The sequence below is a fragment of the Erythrolamprus reginae genome, chromosome 7, assembly GCF_031021105.1.
Source record: "Erythrolamprus reginae isolate rEryReg1 chromosome 7, rEryReg1.hap1, whole genome shotgun sequence".
Classification (NCBI taxonomy): Eukaryota; Metazoa; Chordata; class Lepidosauria; order Squamata; family Dipsadidae; genus Erythrolamprus; species Erythrolamprus reginae.
The window spans coordinates 83,023,555-83,047,238 of NC_091956.1; the positions used below are offsets into that span (position 1 = coordinate 83,023,555).

Consider the following 23,684-nt stretch of genomic DNA (forward strand, 5'->3'; position numbering starts at 1 on the left):
TCCGACTTCAGACTGACCGAATTCTGAAGCATAACACACCAGACATCCTGATTGTGGAGAAAAAGAAAGTATGGATCATCGACATCGCAATCCCAGGGGACAGCAGAATTGAGGAGAAGCAGCTAGAGAAATTAGTGAAATACGAAGATCTAAAAATCGAGCTGCAATGACTCTGACATAAGCCCGTGAAAGTGGTACTTGGCACGCTGAGCGCAGTACCAAAGGATCTAAGTGGACATTTGAAAACCATCGGAATTGACAAAATCTCCATCTGTCAATTGCAAAAGGCCGCTTTGCTGGGATCGGCAAACATAATTCGCCGCTACATCACGCAGTCCTAGGTGCTTGGGAAGCGCCCGACTGGTGATGAAATACGAAATCCAGCATAGTGATCTCATTTGCTGTGTTGTACTGACATAATAATAATAATAATAATAATAATAATAATAATAATAATAATAATAAAAATAAAATATGTTATAAATAATTAGGAATTATAAATTTATAGTCATAAGAGTTTTGTGTAAATACTATGTAAAGATTAATATATAAATAAACTAGTGATAAGATAGTTAGATAATAATGCATTGAGATGGATATGCTGATGCTACAGAAATGTAAGAGAACAGTTACTTGAATGATTTGTTAATGTCTTTCATGTGTTTGTATTGTTTTAAAAATTTAATATATATTTTTTTAAAAAGAGTGAGAGGGCATCATCTTCAGTGAAATGAAAATGAAAAATATCCCAGTCAGAAACCTATTTCGTTTTATAGGCCACCTTGTTTCATTAAACTTAAGTGGCCAACTGTAAAGGAAGAGTTAGGCTAGCACAATTCATGGAATGACATGTGCTCCATGGGGAATTGTCCTTGGTACTGATTCAGAAGATACAATTAATACAATTGGGTGTCCTCCTCGATCCACAGCTGACATTGGAACATCATCTTTCGGCTGTGGCGAGGAGGGCGTTTGCCCAGGTTCGCCTGGTGCACCAGTTGCGGCCCTATTTGGACCGGGAGTCATTGCTCACAGTCACTCATGCCCTCACCACCTCGAGGTTCGATTACTGCAATGCTCTCTACATGGGGCTACCTTTGAAAAGTGTTTGGAAACTCCAGATCGTGCAGAACGCGGCCGCGAGAGCCATCGTGGGGCTTCCCTGATTCGCCCACGTATCTACAACACTCCGTGGCCTGCATTGGCTGCCGATCAGTTTCTGGTCACAATTCAAAGTGTTGGTCATGACCTTTAAAGCCCTACATGGCATTGGACTAGAGTACCTCCGGAACCGCCTGCTACCGCATGAATCCCAGTGACCGATAAGATCCCACAGAGTTGGCCTTCTCCGGGTCCCGTCGACTAAACAATGTCGTCTGGTGGGCCCCAGGGGAAGAGCCTTCTCTGTGGCAGCCCCGGCCCTCTGGAATCAACTCCCCCCGGAGATTAGAACTGCCCCCACCCTCCCTGTCTTCCGTAAACTATTTAAGACCCACCTATACTGCCAGGCATGGGGGGATTTGAGACACCTTTCCCCCAGGCTTATTATAATTTATGTTTGGTATGTATGTGCTGTTTGGTTTTTAATTATGGTAAGGTTTTTAGTTTTTTAAATATTAGATTTGTGCCAGTATAATATTGTTTTTATCGTTGCTGTGAGCCACCCCAAGTCTTCGGAGAGGGGCGGCATACAAATCTAATAAATTATTATTATTATTATTATTATTATTATTATTATTATTATTATTATTATTTAATGCTGAATACAGACTCCTGCAACGGACTCCTGCAACCATCTTCCGGTGAAAACAGAGCTCAGGAGTTTGCGGAGAGGGGCGGCATATAAATCCAATAAACCTAAACCTAAACCTCTCCCTAGCTTCATTTTCGTTGGCAGAGAGTGGCCAGATTTAAGCACCCCGTGGGCCATATCCAGCTCCTGGGCCTTGAGTTGGACACCCCTGCTCTATACCATGCCAGACAAATGACTGTCCAGGTCTCTTCTTCAAAGCCTCCAGTGATGGAGCACCCATACCTTCTGAAAGCTAGCCCTTCCACTGCTTAATTGTTCTCAACCTCCTCCAGATGCTTTTTAAAAGCTGCATATTGAAAGAAGATGATTGGAATTTATTTATTTTTATTAAATAAAATAAATGATTTCTCATTACTACGGAGAACCTTTTTTTGAGCTCCTCTCAAGAAAAATCTGACTGCAACATAATGGTTTTGTCCATTTTATTGATCTGTTAAATTAAAATTAACTGGGCTCTAATTACTGTTCTATTTTATTTCCATTTTATTATGGCAATTATAGTTACAATATCTTAGTTCGGTTTGGAATGTGACAAAGAACTAAAGCAGAAACGTTCGGAATTCAATTAATTTCAGCAGTATTTAATTGAATCTCATTTTATTTGGACTTTATCTAATGACTAGAATTAATTAAGTAATTAGAGTTACATATATGCACTTGCACACTATATGTTTTTAGTCATTTGGTTAGGAATCTCCTTACCTTTAATACTAGTTCTCCAATAAGTCCATTCCAAGTCCCATTCTCCAGAGGAAGTCCATATTTTTGATCTGGTGCAACATAAATTTCATATGTGAAGCCAAGATAAGTAGATAAAGATTCCAGGACATCAATTGAGAAACCCTGATACTTCTTTGGTTTGCCCAGAACATTTTCCGACACCATCACAAATGGTTCTTCCTATACAGAGGGGGAAAAAGAATGACACTTAGGGCGAAGAAAATTCAAATTTTCAAACATTTTTTCACTCTTCTTTACCCCAGTTCCCTCCTCTCCTTTCCTTTTTAAACTTGTAGAACTTTGAATACTTATTGAGAGATTCTGGTGTTTCAAAGTTCTCAATCCTACGATAGGTTATTATTGCTATTTTATGTAGCACCGAAGAGGTGTCCTGTTACGAATTGTAAGGCAGCTCAAGTCTAGAGTTAGAATGACATACCCTCAGTGGGGGGCTATGAGCCAGAACACTAAATTGAGTTCGCCGTGGCGGCTCATAAGTTCTTGCAGCTCCGTGCGCGATGTTGCTACCTCCACAGGCGCAGCAGCAAAATCGCGCTGGTCCCGCAAGAACTTACGAGCCGCGGCAGCGAGTACAATTTAGTGTTCCGGCTTGTAGCCCACCACTGCAAACGCCATTCTTGATGGTTAAATAACAGTACTTCAAATGAGTAGCTATGTGTTTTACTGGATCCCATTAAAATAACAGTTTTCATAGTTTGCAGTTTACCGTCTAATTTATCTTGTGGAAAGCATGTTTCATAATATGAAGTCGTAGAATATGGCATTATGCATTGTAGGCATCTAACTATGGCCCATTACAGTGAAGTATGTTTAGAGAAAGAGTGATTCAAATGATGTTCTTCACATAAGGAAAGACATATTCATATCTCCTTCATTGCGATATTAGATGCTAACAGCTAATAGTTCAGAATTTGAATTCAGGAAATTAAAAGTGACCACTAGCTGCTCCTCTGATTTATGGAAAGGCTTTTGAAAAGGCTTGTACACTTTCGCTCAACTTTCAGGAAACCAAGGACCAAAGTAGGCAGGCGAAGAACTTAGGGGTAACTTCTACTCCACCAGAGCTAGCCACAAATTAAAGATCCCCAAACTGTTAGGGTATTAACATTTGCTCAAGCATGAAATAGACAACTTTTCAACTCTCGAGCTGATTTATGATGCTTCGTTTTTCAGAGCATCCAAATGTTCACTACAGATGTTAAGCTCCAGGGGAAGTAGGCACTGCAGAATATTTTTGTGCTGGGAAACTTGCAAAGAATGCTCATTAATGTGGTCATTTCCGTAATGACCAAATAGCTCTATTGAAAATTCCATATCTTAAGGCTCTCATACAATCTGTCCATATTTAGAAATGAAGAATAAATTTAGGGGAAAAAAGAAAAGAGCAGTTCTGGAAAAAGTTTCTCAAGTCAGAATGCAGTAATAAGAGTTCTTCTCTAAACTTTTATATACATAAATGAGAAACCAGACATATGCAAACACATTTCCTTCCTTCCTTCCTTCCTTCCTTCCTTCCTTCCTTCCTTCCCTTCCTTGTTCCCTCCCTCCCTTTATTTATTTATTGGATTTATATGCCGCCCCTCTCCGAAAACTCGGGGCGGCTAACAGCAATCATAAAAAGTGTACAATAATAATCCAATACTAAAAGCGAATTAAAAACCTCTTAATATAAAAAACCAAACATACATACATACATACCATGCATACAATTGTAAAGGCCTAGGGGGAAAAGGAATCTTAATTCCCCCATGCCTGGTGACAGAGGTGGGTTTTAAGTAGCTTACGAAAGGCAAGGTGGGTGGGGGCAATTCTAATCTCTGGGGGGAGTTGGTTCCAGAGGGCCGGAGCCACCACAGAGAAGGCTCTTCCCCTGGGTCCTGCCAAGCGGCATTGTTTAGTTGACGGGACCCGGAGAAGACCCACTCTGTGGGACCTAACTGGTCGCTGGGATTCGTGCAGCAGAAGGCGGTCCCTGAGGTCCCTTCCTTTCTTACTTCCTTCTTCCCTCCCTCTCTCCCTCCCTCTCTTTCCCCTCTTTCCTTGCATCAGCTGAAGTCAACTCTTATATCACAATAGGTAAAGGTTCCCCACGCACAAATGTGCTAGTTATTCCTGACTTTAGAGGGCTCATCATCCTGCAGCACATGGACATCCGTTTCAATAACCACTGATACACTTGGCATCCATGAATCTGTCTAATCCTGCCTTGAAGCTATCCAGGCTGACAGCTGTCACGACCTCTTCTGGAAGGGAATTCCATAAACCAAGGACCATATGGGTGAAGAGATATTTCCCTTTATTTGTCCTCGCTTTCTTACCTATGAGCTTTAGGGAGGGCCCCCTCGTCCTAGTATTGTGTGATGGAGAAAACAATTTTTCTCTATCCACCTTTTCTGTCCCATGCATGATTTTATACACTTCGATCAAGTCACCCCTTAAACGCCGTCTTTCAAGGCTGAAGAGACTAAGGCGTCGCAACCTGATTTCATAAGGGAGGGGCTCCATTCCCTTGATCATACTTGTAGCCCCTTTTTTGCACCTTTCCCAGTTCCATTATATCCTTCTTGAGGTGCAGTGACCAGAACTGTACACAGGACTCCAAGTACTGTGAATGAAATGAAAGTGCTATGATAATTTTCACTATCTCACCCTCATTTGTTGTTCTTCTTAGAATGACATAAATATCTTAGATCTCTGCCACTCCAAATTCAAATCATACTGCATCTAGTGATGTTTCTGAAGTTTGTTCAGAAATGTAGGTTAAAACATTGGTAAGTGGGGCTAACCTCTTCCTTCGTTGTCATAAAATGTCAGGTGAAAATTTGTTTCGAGTAAAACCGAAAGCATGGTTTATTATTTTTTTAAACGGCTTAATCACAGTGGTGGGTGGCTGCACTTAACCAACCACGGCTGATTTAGAAAAATCTCAGCAGGAACAGGTGTGCATAGTAATTGGACAGGAGACCAGCAAGAAATCCCAGAGCTGTAGAGTATTTAAAAAAAAATCTGAAAGAATTCAAGGACAGGCTACTCATTTATTATTACCACCAGGAAAAATAATGAATGTGTCCATAAAGTCACCTGAAGTTAAGCTTGAGTCCAGGATTTCTTGGTTTTACATTGGCTTTTTCAAGAACATCTTTTTTAAGGACCAGAATGTTTGAAATGTTGCATTCTTGCAAAACATGCAAGGATATTTGTTGTGGTTAGCTGTGGCCCAGCTCCTGCCCCAAGGACTGTGGATGTGGGGGAGACATCCACATGCTGCAGGCCTGTTTTGCCCCCGGTGGAATCTGCTGATGAAGGCTCTTCTGACCAAGAAGACATGAGTGACAGGGAGGAGGAGAGTGGGGCAGACAGCTCAGAAGGAGATCAATTATCTAGCTCCTCCTTGGATTCAGAACAAGAGTTAATGATACAGCCACGCATGCGGAGAGCGATGCATAGGTAACAACAACTGAGAGATTATTATCAAAGAAAATGAGGCCACCTGTGGTTGGGTGGGGCTGTGGTCATGAGTGAGGCTGCTATAAATAGAAACCTGTGGGTTTGGCCATTGTGGAGGATTATCTGATCTTTGTGTTTCGTGCCTGCTTTACTGACTTTGACCTTTTGTGTGCTGATTTTCCCCCGCTTTGAAACTAAACCAGAGCAAAGTGTGTTTCACTTTGTGAAAGAAGAAGGACTGTGAATTGCCTCACAGCTGCAAGCTAAGTATCACAGAACTGATAAGGGACTTGTACCAATTACCAGTTTGTTTGGAGACCAATGCTTTTTGCTATACCAAAAGAGGGCTTAGTTTAAATGAATTTTCATTATAAAGAACATTGTTTTGAATTTTCAAACGTGTCTGAAATTTGTACCTGTGAATTTTGGGGAGGATTCTACCAGAGAGCCCGACAGAACAGATATTACATTCAATATTCCTCCCATTTTTAGTGGTAGGTAAATAGGGTCCAAAGAAAGGAATTCTCAGTTGTAGCATCCCACTTTTGAAATACCCATATTAAAGAGGATATTCTGATAATAAAATGAAATAAAATGGAAATGTCCATCTGGCATCCCATAAAATTGTCTAGGCATTAAATCTTTTCTGATGTTTTTAATTGGTCATTTTTATTGAAATTGCTGAGTCTCAATGTGTTTTCTTTTAATGGTGCTACTTTTCTTTACTCACAGAGTAAAATTGAATCTTGGTGATTCAATTTTACTTCATTATTTATTAGACATTGGGAAAGTTTGTGTTGAAGTTTCCAAATACATTTTCTACGAAAAAGAGGGTCTTTAGGCTGCTTTCCATTTTATTCAAGTGACCTAATTAGAAAGGTATAAGGGTCCTGAGTTTTCTAACATCTAGGATTGTTTCTGGGTTTACACTGGGACAAAGAATGGCATTAGAGCTTGTTATTTTTAATTGAAAGCAAAATGTATTATCTTGATGTTGACAATCAATCAATGGCCACAATTGAATCAAAACATTTAATATTCTCCTTCTGGAAGCTTAGTAGCCACGGTTTGGAAAACAATCTTTAAAAGGCCATGACTGATCATATAATAAGCTACGGAAAAATAAGATTTTGAACTGCATTCCAATAACTAGTCAATAAAGACCAGTCAGAAGCAATGCATCACAAAGTTATGGAGATGTTACAAGTTAAAGGAGTTGGTGAATGAAATCAGTGCAAACAATTATCTTTAAAAGACAATTTACTCTTAACATTAATTCTACTTTCATGCCCCAAAGAGGTACCGGTACATCCATAGATGTCTGGATCACTTGGTCCCTCAGTGAACTTTCGCAAACTGTCTTGTACTGTCTTTGATAGTTCCAGGGAGCTTCTTCTTTTCTTCTCGAGGCGAAGTAGCCGGACGCTGCACTGCAGATGCTATCTGGGCGGAACAGCCATGGACAATGCAGCTGGGGGCAAGGCGAGCGGCGAGAGGCGGCTTCTGGTCGGGGTGCCTGGAACTGAGCGGTATAATTATCACAGCCAGGGATCTTTCCATTGTCCCGAGGAGCCTCTCCGTCTCTCTTAGGCTTGAAACCCAGGTGGCTGCATCAACCATGGCTGCTCCGCCCAGACAGCTTCTGCAGTGCAGCGTCCAGGTGCTTCGCTGGTGTTGTGGTTAGCTCTGGCCCAGCTCCTGCCCCAAGGACTGTGGATGTGGGGGAGACATCCACATGCTGTAGGCCTGTTTTGCCCCTGGTGGAATCTGATGATGAAGGCTCCTCTGACCCAGAAGACATGAGTGACAGGGAGGAGGAGAGTGGGGCAGACAGCTCAGAAGGAGATCAATTATCTGTCTCCTCCTTGGATTCAGAACAAGAGTTAATGATACAGCCACGCATGCGGACAGCAATGCATAGGCAGCAACAACTGAGAGATTATTAGCAAAGAAAATGAGGCCACCTGTAGTTGGGTGGGGCTGTGGTCATTAGTGAGGCTGCTATAAAGAGCAGCCTGTGGGTTTGGCCATTATCTGATCGTTGTGTTTCGTGCCTGCTTTGCTGCATTTGACCTTTTGTGTGCTGATTTTTCCCCACATTGAAACTAAAGCAGAGCAAAGTGTGTTTCACTTTGTGAAAGAAGAAGGACTGTGAATTGCCTCACAGCTGCAAGCTAAGTATCACAGAACTGATAAGGGACTGGTACAAATTACCAGTTTGTTTGGAGACGAGGGCTCTTTGCTCTACAAAAAGAGTGTTCTGTTTATTTGCATTTTCAGTATAAAGAATATTGTTTTGAATTTTCAAACGTGTGTGTGTCTGAAATTGTATGTGTGCATTTTCGGGAGGCTTCTACCAGAGAGCCCGACAGAACAGAGCTGAGGTTACAATCTAAAATAAAATCAGGGAGAATGTCTCCATTCTAAATTTAAATAAACGCCTCGTCCTGGTTTCCTAATTTATCATGGACCACATTGGTTTGCAGCTATCTTGTCAAGGTGCAGAGTGACCTCAGAATTTTTTTTTAACTCTGGCTCATAGTTACACCGGAAGCCACTCTTTTTGTTCAGATACTGAACTACCTGCGATATTATTTTTAGCCATGTCGAACATTTCAAAACCTCTAATACTTACGGCGTGTCATCTGTTTTAAATTAAAAATGACAGCCTCCCAGAAATCTCAGATAATGTACAGTGATACCTTGTCTTACAAACTTAATTGGTTCCGGGATGAGGTTCTTAAGGTGAAAAGTTTGTAAAACAAAACAATGTTTCCCATAGGAATCAATGGAAAAGCGATTAATGCGTGCAAGCTCAAAATTCACCCCTTTTGCCAGTGAAAGCACCTGTTTTTGCACTGCTGGGATTCCCGAGGTTCCCCTCCATAGGAAACCCCACCTCCGGACCTCTGTGTTTTTGCGATGCTGTGATTTCACTGAGGCTCCCCTCGCTGGGAAACCCCACCTCTGGACTTCCGTTGCCAGTGAAGTGCCCATTTTTGCGCTGCTGGGATTCCCCTGCTGGGATTCCCTTGCAGCATCACAAAAACACGGAAGTCCGGAGGTGGGGTTTCCCATGGAGGGGAGCCTCAGGGGAATCCCAGCAGCGCAAAAACGGGTGCTTTGCTGGCAACAGAAGTCCGGAGGTGGGGCATCCCAGGGCGGCAGTGGGTTTGTAAGGTGAAAATAGTTTGTAAGAAGAGGCAAAAAAATCTTAAATCCTGGGTTTGTATCTCGAAAAGTTTGTATGACGAGGGGTTTGTAAGACGAGGCATCACTGTATTTCATATTTAGTGGCAGCTTCCAATCCAAGGCCTGGTATGGCTGGAAAGAATAGGAAACAATGAAGCCCTTCTGCCCTGCATTAATCCTCATGATGATTTTATTCACCCAGAAATAAAAAGAGGCCATTTATCAGGGCTGCTGTAAATCAGAAACATTTTTTGAGTGGTGGTGGTGGGAGGAAATCTTCATAGGGGTTTTTTTTTTGGTCCTTCCTGATGCTTTTTCTTCTCAGAAGAATATAAATAAGAGCAAGCAGTGAAAAATGACGAGTAAAATATCTGCTCCCTTGCCGTTTCTTTACTTTAGTCAGCTAAAAGTTCTCAAATAAATCTTAACATGATGCTCAAATGCTTTTTTAAAAAAAATAGGTGTTTTTCCCCTGCCGCAGGCTGATTGTTTAATAGCATCATTCCCTTCCTCTCCCCATCAGTTTATATTCTTCCTCTTGTGCCATATCCACCATCGGATGTTGGTGAACTTATTTTTATCAACACGAAAAAGTGCTGCTGTGTTTTCTCCAAACCAGTCTATTATTGTTGTTTATTGATTGATTTCTGTGATGATGAAATGGGAAGAACATGGAACTGTTCAATGGAAAACAATGGAAAAAGAACAAGCCATAACTGTTTAAGCTTTCTTTCTTTCTTTCTTTCTTTCTTTCTCTTTCCCTCTTTCTTTCTTTTCTTTCTTTCTTTTTCTTTCTTTCCCTCTTTCTTTCTTTCCCTCTTTCTTTCTTTCCCTCTTTCTTTCTTTTCTTTCTTTCCCTCTTTCTTTCTTTCTTTCCCTCTTTCTTTCTTTCTTTCTTTCTTTCTTTCAGTATTGGCAAACCTACAGCACGGATGCCACAGGTAGCATTTATTTTTTATTTATTGATTTATTGATTTTGTCCAATACACAATGAGGGTTTTAGTGGGTATACACATAGTAAAATACATAATGAAGGTTATAGAGGAGATACTCATAGTAAAACATATCTAAAAAAGAATAGAAGAGAAGATACATGAATAAAACATATCAATGAAAGAATAGAAGAAGAGATATAGGAATAGAAGAAAGGTATAGGAGATATAGGAGAGCAATAGGACAGGGGACGGAAGGCACTTTAGTGCACTTGTACTTGCCCCTTACTGTCCTCTTAGGAATCTGGAGACGTCAACCGTAGATAATCTAAGGGTAAAGTGTTGGGGGTTTGGGGATGACACTATGGAGTCCGGTAATGAGTTCCACCCTTCGACAACTCGGTTACTGAAGACATATTTTTTACAGTCAAGTTTGGCGTGGTTAATATTAAGTTTAAATCTGTTGTGTGCTCTTGTGTTGTTGTGGTTGAAGCTGAAGAAGTCGCCGACGGGCAGGACGTTGCAGCATATAATCTTGTGAGCAATACTTAGATCTTGTTTAAGGAGTCTTAGTTCTAGGCTTTCTAGGCCCAGGATTGAAAGTCTAGTCTTGTAGGGAATTCTGTTTCGAGATTTTGAAGCCATGATGTTCTTCTTCGGTCTGGATCTCGTTTGCCTTCAATCTTTCCTTGAAGGGTTGACTGAAGTATGCCGTATTTTTCTGGGTGTTGCATCACATGTCCGAAATATTCTAACTTTCACTTTTTTATGGTTTTGATTATTTTCCTTGGCTTTCTCGGGTGGCTTACCACCTCCTCACATAAGTGTTCGGAAACTTCAGATCATGCAGAATGCAGCCGCGAGAGCCATCACGGGGCTTCCAAGATTCGCCCACGTTTCTTCAACACTCCGTGGCTTGCATTGGCTGCACGATCTGAAGTTTCCGAACATTTTTCAAAGGAAGCCCCATGTAGAGAGCATTGCAGTAGTCAAACCTCGAGGTGATGAGGGCATGAGTGACTGTGAGCAATGACTCCCTGTCCAAATAGGGCAAACGCCCTCCTCGCCACAGCCGAAAAATGATGTTCCAATGTCAGCTGTGGATCGAGGAGGACGCCCATGTTATGAACCCTCTCTGAGGGGGTCAGTAGTTCCCCCCTCTCATGTTTGGCATTGGTAACATAGGGTGGGGATGAATATTCTTGGAACATTGCCTTCTTATATTCAAGTATTTAATAATGGGATACACCCATCATGATAGTCATTTGTTAGAACAGACATTTATCTCCTCTTGTATTAGTTATTTTGTGAAACTGTCCATATTATGATTATAGGACTTTGCTAACTTAGATTTGACTCTTGAGGGAATGTGTTTTGCTGTCAAAAAGAAGCAGCCCATCTCTGGTATAGGAAGAACGTTGAAAACCCATCCATCATATTGATGTGAGTGTTCAACCCTTTTCTGCTTACCTGTACATATTTTAGAAATGTAAACTACTGGGTCTTTCTTCTTAGTAGCAGCAGAATTGTCAAGATAAGACGTTTATTAAATGGCTTAGACTGAGAATAGGGAAAGGTTCACTAAAAAAACAACAACCACAAACCCATAATGACAGGAAGAACATTTTGAATCTTGGAAAGAATTGCACAAAGGAACAGCTAGCTACCTATTTTAATCTGATGCACATCACGCTTAATGGAAAGGCTAATTCAACGGCTGGTTACTACATGGCCAAAAGTATAACACTTGCCTTTAGTAATAATCCATAGCTTTTTCAAGGACATTCTGGAATAACAAAATAACAGAATAACAAAGTTGGAAGGGACCTTGGAGGTCTTAGAGTCCAACTCCCTGCTCTAGCAGTAATCCCTATACCTGTGATGGCGAACATTATTATTATTATTATTATTATTATTATTATTATTATTTATTAGATTTCTATGCCGCCCCTCTCTGTAGACTCGGGGCGGCTCACAACAGTAATAGCACAATATATAACAAATCTAATAATTAAAAATCGCTAAAAACCCCTTATTTAAAAAGAAACATACACACAAACATACCGTGCATAAACTGTATAGGCCCGGGGGAAATGTCTCAGTTCCCCCATGCCTGATGGCAGAGGTGGGATTTAAGGAGTTTACAAAAGGCAAGGAGGGTGGGGGCAGTTCTAATCTCTGGGGGGAGCTGATTCCAGAGGCTCGGGGCCGCCACAGAGAAGGCTCTTCCCCTGGGTCCCGCCAGACGACATTGTTTAGTCAACGGGACCTGGAGAAGGCCTCACATGTGGCACGTGAGCCAGAGGTGCCACATAATAATAATAATAATTTAATAATAATAATTTATTAGATTTGTATGCCGCCCCTCTCCGAAGACTCGGAGCAGCTCACAACAACAATACAACATGTACAAATCTAATGTTAAAAAACAATTTAAAACCCTTATTATAAAAAAGAAAAATAATCACACAACCTAACAGACCACCATAGCTAGGGGTATATCAATTTCCCCATGCCTGGCGACATACGTGGGTCTTCAGGAGCTTTCAAAAGACAAGGAGGGTGGGGGCAGTCCTAATCTCCGGGGGGAGTTGATTCCAGAGTGTCAGGGCCGCCACAGAGAAGGCTCTTCCTCTGGGTCCCGCCAGCCGACATTGTTGTTCTCTGTTTTTAAGACTCCATGATGTGAGCTTTTATTCCTTTGTCTATCCAGACACTGTTTTATTTTTGTTTTAATAATATAATAAAACAAAGCTTGTTTTGGAATAACAATGCTTGGATCTCTTAACTCCATCACCTCCGCGGTGTAAAGTTCAAACGGACTTTTACAATCCGTGACACGGCGAATTCACCCGAACTTCACGGCAAAGTTTGGCCGAACTCGCCGAACCCGAACTTCGTTGGGTTCGCCCAACACTAATGGTGAACCTTTTTTGTTTCATGTACCAAAAGGGGTACATGAAACAAAACACATTCCCTGCTCCACACACATTCACACACCCCAGAATTGCCCCTGCGCATGCGCACAACTGGTTAATTGTTCTTATTGTCGGTAAATTTCTCCTTAGTTCTAAGTTGCTTCTCTCCTTGATTAGTTTCCATCCATTGCCTTGACTTCTGATGCTTTGGAAAATAAGTGGACCCCCTCTTCTTTGTGCCAAACCTTCAAATATTGGAACATTTATCTATCTATCTATCTATCTATCTATCTATCTATCTATCTATCTATCTATCTATCTATCTATCTATTAGATTTGTATGCCACCCCTCTCTGAAGACTCGGGGCGGCTAACAACAATATAAAAAGACAATGTAAACAAATCTAATATTAAAAATAATCTAAAAAACATTGCTATCAAGTCACCCCCAATTTTTCATTTCCTGGTCCTTTTTTCACATCTACCTTGGAGATTTAAAGAAACCAAAACATGGTTTCTGAATGGATAATTTCGATAGCCCCAATCGATCTCTCTATATAAATAATTTAAAAAAAAATGTATTTCCACTTACCAACACAGTGACTACGCGAAGAACTACTCCCCGCATGTTATTTTCCAGTCTTCTATCTGTTAGTGACCCATTGAGACCAGTGCCAGGATTCCAGCAACCCAGCTGAAAAATAGAGGGAAAAAAAGAAAAAGAAAGGATGTGTCACATCAATGGTAATAAAACCTGGTTAGCTGCTTCTATTTAGATAGCATGTACTGTATATGTATAAAGGGTAAAGTTAAAGGTTCCGCTCATCTCAGTTTCAATTCCGAAGAGCCAGCGTACTGTCCAAAGGCATCTCCTTGGTCATGTGGCCGACATGACTAAATTCTAAAGGCACACGGAGTTATTAACCTAATCCTAATTCTGCTCCAGTAATCTCACACTATCGACCAGAGCATACAAAACTTTCACCAGACCAATCCTTGAATACAGCTCATCTGCCTGGAATCCACACTGCATTTTGGACAGAAACACCCTAGAAAATGTCCAGAGATACTTTACTAGAAGAGCCCTCCACTCCTCCACCCTACACAACTAGACTTACAATTCTAGGTTTAGAAAGTTTAGAGCTACATTTACCTTAAACACGACCTAAGCATAGCCCATAAAATCATCTGCTACAAATTCCTTCCTGTCAACAACTACTTCAGCTTCAACCACAACAACACACGAACACACAACAGATACAAACTTAAAGTAAACCGCTCCAAACTCGACTGCAGGAAATACGACTTTAGTAACCGAGTAGTTAATGCATGGAACTCACTACCTGACTCTGTAGTATCATCACCTAACCCCCCAAACCTCACTCTTAGACTATCCATTGTTGACCTCACCTGATTCCTAAGAGGTCAGTAAGGGGCGTGTATAAGTGCACCAGGGTGCCTACCGTCCCCTGTCCAAATGTTTCTCTCTTACTAGTATCATGTATATAAACATTATTATATCTTTGTATATCAATATGTACTTGAAAAAATAAATACATAAAAATAAAATAGATCAACTGTTACCTTCCCACCAAAGGTGGTATCTATTTTTCTACTTGCATTATTACATGCTTTCAAACTGCTAGGTTGGCAGAAGCTGGGACAAGTAATGGGAGCTCACTCCGTGACATGACACTAGGGATTCGAACAGCTGAACTGCCAACTTTTCTGATCGATAGGCTCAGCGTCTTAGCTACTGAGCTGCTGAATCCCTTCAGTGTGCATGTACACAGATATACACACAAAAATATACACACAAAAAATATACACAAAAATATGCATACACACAGTTCTGGAGACCTCACCTACAAAAAGTGATTGACAAAATTGAAGGGGTCCAAAGACGGGCTACAAGAATGGTGGAAAGTCTTAAGCATAAAACGTATCAGGAAAGACTTCATGAACTCAATCTGTATAGTCTGGAGGACGGAAGGAAAAGGGGGGACATGATCGAAACATTTAAATATATTAAAGGGTTAAATAAGGTCCAGGAGGGAAGTGTTTTTAATAGGAAAGTGAACACAAGAACAAGGGGACACAATCTGAAGTTAGTTGGGGGAAAGATCAAAGGCAACGTGAGAAAATATTATTTTACTAAAAGAGTAGTAGATCCTTGGAACAAACTTCCAGCAGACATGGTTGGTAAATCCACAGTAACTGAATTTAAACATGCCTGGGATAAACATATATCCATTGTAAGATGAAATACAGGAAATAATATAAGGGCAGACTAGATGGACCATGAGGTCTTTTTCTGCCGTCAGACTTCTATGTTTCTATGTTTCTATGAACTCAATCTGTATAGTCTGGAGGACAGAAGGAAAAGGGGGGACATGACTGAAACATTTAAATATGTTAAAGGGTTAAATAAGGTCCAGGAGGGAAGTGTTTTTAATAGGAAAGTGAACACAAGAACAAGGGGACACAATCTGAAGTTAGTTGGGGGAAAGATCAAAAGCAACGTGAGAAAATATTATTTTACTGAAAGAGTCGTAGATCTTTGGAACAAACTTCCAGCAGACGTGGTTGGTAAATCCACAGTAACTGAATTTAAACATGCCTGGGAGAAACATATATCCATCCTAAGATAAAATACAGAAAATAGTATAAGGGCAGACTAGATGGACCATGAGGTCTTTTTCTGCTGTCAGTCTTCTATGTTTCTAAAAAATATGTTTTTTTAAATTCATTTCATCAATGGTTGGAATTCAACCTGGGCTTGAAGGAACTCTTTCCTACATTGCTTCAAAGTTAAGAAATGTATTCCCTCTCGACTTGTGTTTATTTCTCACTCTGCCTTCGGGAAATGACTTAGACTTTCTTCTCCAGCCAGACTTCCTTGGACTTGGTGTAACTTTTTTGCCTTTTAAAATTGCTTTGAATTTTGAATTCAGAGCCTGATGGAAGGAAAGACGAAATACACAGAACCGATAAATAAATGATTTCTTCGATATCAGCCTCCTGCAGAGCCCGTGATTGAAAATCTCTCTAATGTCTCCCTGACTACATGAAAATCTGACTAACGTGTATCCCTTTTTTTTTCTTTTTTAATGCCAGGAATGGGGAACAATGGTTATGGATCTTCCTAAGCTTTTTCTCCTTTGACATTTTATGAGATTGTGCAGTAACTACCAACTTCTTTTCCACAAGCACAAAGGTCTCTATTTCTATGCTCAACTTTGCAGCTCAATGTTTTGGTAAAGCTCAGAGGGACCTAATAGAAAGACAGAGTTGGAAGGGACACTGGGAGGTCTTTTAGTCTAACCCCCTGCTCAAACAGGAGACCCTATACCAGTGATGGAGAACCTTTTTTGGTTCACGTGCTGTTGTGGTTCAGTCTGAGTCAGATGAAAGACCAGCTGCGTCTCTGCTGGCTCCATGCCCGGGGGAGGATGAGAGCGAAGAGGAGAGTTCTGGGCAGTCGGACAGGGGGGATTACAGTCAGGAATGTGATGAGGAAGAACGGCCTGGGAGCCCTGGGGAGGGGCTCTCTCAAGCCAGTAGCTTGGAGTCTCTGGAATCATTAGGTGACGAAGCACAAGCTGTCATTAGTATGCGACAGAGACGTATAGATCAAAGGAGGAATCAATTGAAGAAATATTATCACCGGTGAATGAGGAACACCAGGGGAGTTGGGTGTGGTCCTCATTAGCAGGGAAGGGTTTATAAGGCAGGCAAACTCTTTCGGCAGTGTGGAGTGTTATCAGAGTGGAGTTGATGTAATCTGCATTGTCTCTCGGCGTTTCTGTTCCTGGCTCATGGCCCAGCAGTCTTGAAGACCCGTGGGAGGTGTATGTCTGTTATCTACAGCCTCGTCTTGGCATTAAGGATCCTGTGTTTCTGTACGAACCATTGCCTTCATGTATCTATTTGGAGTTCCAGTGTTTTCCTGATTTGTAAGGACATTTTCTGTTGGCTTCTTTTCTCTTTACCATTATAAAACTGTGTTTGGATTCTACCGGTGTGTCTGGCTTATCTTTTTGGGTTGGTCATAGCTTCCGGAGTGACCCAGACAGAACACGTGCCAAACAGGCAAACCAGAAATTTGGGGAATTGGTTGGCGGTTGTGCTTTTTTGCACTCTGCAGGGTGCAGGGAAGCTTCCTGAAGCTCTGCAGTACAAAAACAGCACAACGAGTTTTGTGTGTACTCCCTTGCAGTGTAAGGAGTTTTCAGACTGGGATTTAGAGATGATAAAAATGAAAAGTGTTCGGAAACTTCAGATCGTGCAGAATGCAGATGCGAGAGCAATCATGGGCTTCCCCAGGTATGCCCATGTCACACCAACACTACGCAGTCTGCATTGGTTGCCGATCAGTTTCCGGTCACAATTCAAAGTGTTGGTTATGACCTATAAAGCCCTTCATGTCATCGGACCAGAATATCTCCGGGACCGCCTTCTGCCGCACACATCTCAGCGACCGGTTAGGACCCACAGAGTTGGCCTTCTCCAGGTCCCGTCGACTAAACAATGTCGTTTGGCAGGACCCAGGGGAAGAGCCTTCTCTGTGGCGGCCCCGACCCTCTGGAACCAGCTCCCCCCGGAGATTAGGATTGCCCCCACCCTCCTTGCCTTTCGTAAGCTCCTTAAAACCCACATCTGCCATCAGGCATGGGGGAATTGAGATATTCTTTCCCCCTAGGCCTATACAATTTATGCATGGTATGTTTGTGTGTATGTTTGATTTTTAATAAGGGTTTTTAGTTATTTTAAATATTAGATTTGTCATATGCTGTTTTATCATTGTTGTTAGCCGCCCCGAGTCTACGGAGAGGGGCGGCATACAAATAATCAAATCAAATCAAATCAAATAATAAATAATTTATGCATGGTATGTTTGTGTGTATGTCTTGCTTTTTAAATAAGAGGTTTTTAGATATTTTTAAATATTAGATTTATTGTACATTGTTTTTATTATTGCTGTGAGCCGCCCCGAGTCTATGGAGAGGGGCGGCATACAAATCTAATAAATAATCATAAAATAATAATAATAATAAATCTCCCTGCTCTCCTGATTTCCTAAGACAGAAGATAGCAAGATGGACTAGATGGGGAAAACCTTCGTAGCAGCCTACTACTACTCAAAGCCAGCTGCTGCTCCTGTTTGTAGAAAAATGTCTTTAAAAGAAAAGTAATTGGTTTTTATTCAAAGTATTCATAGATACGTTTTGCTCTCGCCACCCCCAAAATTTAATCACTGCCTTTTCCCAAATGAAAGAAAAGCTAGCCTTCTGTCTTAACAAAAAAGGGACATTAAAACTGTAGGTTGAGCTCTATAAGCATATTATTTTTATTCCAAAATATTATTTGAGTTACATAAAGGAACTAATTAGAATTTAGATCCAATAAGCCCAGTCAAACATGGAGAGTCTGATTACCAGAGATACTGTATTGCTTTTGCCAAATATAAAACTAAGTGAAGAATACAAAAAAATTCTTCTTTTTGGAGGTCAACAAAAGCCTATTTTACTTATGTTCATTAACCTCTCTTTTTATATAATTAACTTTTGAGCCTAGCTCTATTCTAAGATGTGTTCGAGGGGGCTGGGGTGGGAGATGAAATGATAGCACAGCCCTAAGATAAAACAAACATTTTATCTCACTCTCCTTTCCTTGTTTAAATTGGTACTGTTTGCTTTCCAATGTCCACATTTCATTTTCAATTCTCTACTGGCATTTAATGGCAGTCAAACTCATGACAAATGCCTGCTTGCAGGCAGAGCGAAAACACAACATTGATTTTTCAGGACTGGAGTTGTTGGCTTGAGATTCATTAGTATTGATCATCTTTTATAAATTAGGTTTGAATGGTTCGTTCCAATAGCAGAGAACTACCTAAGGATTATTCTGGAGATATGATGTGCTATAGGCCATGTACAATGAGTGAGAGAGACATGTAAGAGTGAGTATTATGTGGCTGTTAGTATGAATATTGCATTGCGGAGAGGGGTGGCATACAAATCTAATAAATAAATAAATAAATTGTCCTCCTCTCTTTCCCTCCCCGTCTTTCTCCTTCTCTCCTTCTCTCTCTCTCTCTCTCCCTCCCTCTGTCTCTCTCTCTCCTTCAAAGGTCATTAAATTTTCTTTTCACATCCTTGCTTTCTAATCTATTTTACTTTTTTAAAAAAAACCCAAACTACACTATACCATCTGGAATTCTACAGCAAAAAATAGGCATTTTTAGAGAGAGTTGATTTCTCAATTGATTTTTATGGACTCACAAAGCACTTTAAATCATTGTACTGAATATTAGAACATATGGAAGATACCTTTTTCATTGTTAAACCCTTTTCTGATCATCTGCTAAACACGCTCTTTTGCCTCAATATATTTATATATATCAATAGTCCCCTTCATGGGCTACAGGAATTCTTCATGTGAAGGTTGGACAGCAAGATTCCACATTGGACGTATGCAATAAAGATTCACAACAAGAAAAGCAATATATGTGAAATTGTACCAACAAGTCCTAGAATCCCAGTCCGTCACTCTCTATGAATGCCTGTGTGAGAAAAGTATACATATACTTTCTGATTGTTAATAGTTATTTTTTTTAAAAAAATATTTCTCAGAGAAGGACTTTGTTAAAATATAAAAACAGCGTATAAAAGTTAAAGAATTTAGAAAGAGGCAAGAATAGCAATAGCACTTAGACTTACAGAATATACAGTTTTATATAGTGTTTTATAGCATTCTCTGAGAGCTTTACAACGTCAACATATTGCCCTTAACAATTTGGATCTTCATTTTACCATCCTTGGAAGGATGGAAGGATTGAAGGCAGAGCCAGGATCTATTATTATTATTATTATTATTATTATTATTATTATTATTAATTAGATTTGTATGAGAAATATACAAATAATATTTGTATATTATTCATTAGATTTGTATGCCTTCAATCTTCTGGCTATGAGCAGAGGTAGCCTGTCAGATTCTAAAAATATGTCCAGAATAGAAGCTTTAGTTCTTAACACCATGGGAAATTTGTCTTTTCCAATTGTCTTAGGCGACCCCTGTTGTCTTAGGCGACCCCCCCCCCCCAAAGGTGTCCCAACTCCCAGGTTGAGAATCACTGTTATAGTGGTTTTGCTTCTTATAGTCAAAGCATTCCTCCTATAAACCTTATTTAAGCATAGGGATTAAATCCGTCAATGAAACATTTCCTTTATACCATAACTACAAATTTATACAGGCAGATGTCCTAGTGATTGGCTGTATTGTAATTCTCATTGGCTCCATTTACATCTATAAGAGGAGGGAAATGTTTTTTTTCTTCAAGTGATGGCTTTTGTCTTTGACGCAGCTTCGTTGTGATATGTAGCAGGTTATTAATCTAGCCAATTGCAAGTTGTTTAAAAAATAATGACATGATGCTTCTCAATCATAAGAAAACTTTTAGAACTTTGGGCTACAATCCCAAGATGTCTTATACAGAGGAAGTCTTTGAAGTTACTGGGATATCTATCCAAATTAATAGGGTTGACACTGAGTGGCATGCAGTGAAGATGAACCACACCAAGAAATACAATTAATTTAGATCTCTCCATAGGAGAAGCCCCAAGTTATTAGCTTTTCAAGCCTCCATCCTGTTATCGTTGCATCTGATCCTAAGACATTAAGGAACTCATTTATTCTACAGTAATATGATGTTCTGTGAGATGAAATAACCATCTAAAAATGACTAATGGCCCTGATAATATAGGGCAGCTGGCTCACCTGTGTTTAGCCTGGACACTGCAAATCATTGGCTATTGCCAGCCAGATTGCTAATACCACTGAGACCTATTGCTTCAAGAAAATGTAGATTTATGGATAGGGCTATTCTCCCCCTTCCTTTTAATCTTGATGCCTCCTGGATGGTCCATGATAAATGAGGAAACTCCTTCAATAGCAGAGAGGAGGGGCAGGAATCAAGTTATGAAAAAGGAAGGTCTTGATAGAAACAAGTGGCATTTTTCTCTTGTCTCTCAGTTTTCAAAATGTTAAAATCTTCAAAGGGTATTGGTATTGGGACCCAGGGGAAGAGCCTTCTCTGTGATGGCCCCAACCCTCTGGAACCAACTCCCCCCAGATATCAGAGTTGCCCCCACCCTCCTTGCCTTTCGTAAGCTCCTTAAAACCCACCTCTGTCGTCAGGCATGGGGGAATTGAGATATTCCCTTCCCCCTAGGCTTCTAAAATTTAAGCATGGTATGTCTGTATGTATAATTGGTTTCTTAAATTGGGGTTTTTTACATTACTTTTAATATTAGATTTGTTCATATTGTCTTTTTACTTTTCTTAGCTGCCCCGAGTCTGCGGAGAGGGGCGGCATACAAATCAATCAATCAATCAATCAATCAATCAATCAATCAATCAATCAAACAAACAAACAAACAAACAAACAAACACGCCATCCTCAAACACAACTCATCTGCTTGGAACCCATCTCGGACATTAACACCCTCAAATATGTCCAAAGATACTTCACCAGAAGACCCCTTCACTCCTCCATTTGAAACAGAATACCCTACGAAACTAGACTTTCAATCCTGGGTCTAGAAAGCTTAGAACAATGATGCTTTAAACATGATCTAAGTATTGCCCACAAGATCATATGTTGCAACGTCCTGCCTGTCAATTACTCCTTCAGCTTCAACCGCAACAACACAAGAGCACACAACAGATTCAAGCTTAATATTAACCGCTCCAAACTTGACTGTAAAAAATACGACTTATTGAGTAATCGAGTTGTTGAAGCGTGGAACTCTTTACCTGACTCCAACCCCACAACATTTTACCCTTAGACTATCCACGGTTGACCTTTCAAGATTCCTAAGAGATCAGTAAGGATCTATATTCTTGGTGAATTGCTTGTTTGGAATTTCCCATCAGAAACCTTCAGCCAAGCTGATGTCCTTTATATATTTTGAACCAGAGTTGTGATACTGTTGCAATTGGCCATGCTGGTCAGACGTTTGATTTCCCTAACTCCTGTTGTGAGATCTGTTTTCTATATGATCAGAATTAAGGAATAATAGAGTTGGATGTTATTCTATTCTATTCTATTCTAGTGTTGGTTATAACCTATAAAGCCCTTCATGGCATCAGACCAGAATATCTCCGGGACCGCCTTCTGCCACACGAATCCCAGCGACCGGTTAGGTCCCACAGAGTTGGCCTTCTCCGGGTCCCGTCGACTAAGCAATGTCGTTTGGTGGGACCCAGGAGAAGAGCCTTCTCTGTGGCGGCCCTGACCCTCTGGAACCAGCTCCCCCCCCAGATATCAGAGTTGCCCACACCCTCCTTGCCTTTCGCAAGCTCCTTAAAACCCACCTCTGTCGTCAGGCATGGGGGAATTGAAATTTCACTTCCCCCTAGGCTTATAGAACTTATACATGGTATGCTTGTATGTATGAGTGGTTCTTTAAATTGGGGTTTTTTAGATTATTTTTAATATTAGATTTGTTTACATTGTCTTTTCATTGTTGTTAGCCGCCCTGAGTCTTCGGAGAGGGGCGGCATACAAATCAAATCAAATCAAATCAAATCAAATCAAATCAATAAACAAACAAACAAACAAATCAATTCCATTCCATTCCATTCTATTCTACTCTATCATAATCATGTGGCTTGCAAGCTTTTTTACTTTGAAGAGTTACTTTCTATATCTATTTGTCAGCCAAAGCCCTTTTTCCCCAACCTTTTTTAAAATGACAGCTGGTTTCTGCCACATTCTTGAAGTCCTTCAACTCGTGTCTAAGAGAATTTACTGAAACCCCGGGGTGGAGCCTACTGTCCTGATGACAATAAAAGAGGCTAGCAAATGATTCCCAAGCTCACTAAATAAAGTTGACGAGGAACATTTCCGAAGAATTCTTTAGCCTTGGCATAGACTTCTGAGGATGAAATAATGTTCTAATAATTCTGTTCTTATGGGACCTTCTGTCAGTACGTGTTGGATCTACTGCTAAGCCTAAAGTGAGAACGCATTCCCAAACATTCCTAACTTATTTCTTCTCTTAGTAGTGCACAGTAATATTCTAGGTCTTGTCCTTGAATCCATCATCTAGTCAAGCTTTCTCCATAGCATTTGAGTCTAATGATAAAAGTCGGAATTGCTAGTAATGGGCACAATATCTAGCCTACACGTTCTGGTAATTTTCAAGAACACGTCAAATACTCACCAAATACTAAAAGACCAGGGACTCAAATGAGCATAGTTTCAAGCTCTGTTTTGATTTATTTATTTATTTGGTTTTTATTTATTTAGTTTGTCAAGCAGGTATGAGAAAACAGTTATAAGTATGAGCATAACATATAAATATATAAGTATAAACATGTAAAGTATTCATTCATTCATTCATTCCATTTTTTATTCTGCTCTTCTCCTTAGACTCAGGGCGGCTTACAACATGTCAGCAATAGCACTTTTTAACAGAGCCAGCCTATTGCCCCCACAACCTGGGTCCTCATTTTACCCACCTCGGAAGGATGGAAGGATGAGTCAACCTTGAGCCGGTGATGAGATTTGAACCGCTGACCTGCAGATCTAGCAGTCAGCTTTAGTGGCCTGCAGTACGGCACTCTACCCAC

The 23,684-nt window shown here is 40.5% G+C and overlaps 1 protein-coding gene across 1 annotated transcript in view; it reads right to left on the reverse strand.

The window, feature by feature from the left end:
• GRID2 (glutamate ionotropic receptor delta type subunit 2) overlaps window positions 1-23,684 on the reverse strand; it is a 616,736-nt gene that overhangs the window by 185,904 nt on the left and 407,148 nt on the right. The window contains exons 8-9 of the mRNA XM_070756691.1: window positions 13,636-13,737; window positions 2,516-2,713 (exon numbers count right to left, since the gene is read on the reverse strand). Coding sequence (XP_070612792.1) covers window positions 2,516-2,713; window positions 13,636-13,737 — 300 coding nt within the window. The remainder of the gene's footprint in view (window positions 1-2,515; window positions 2,714-13,635; window positions 13,738-23,684) is intronic.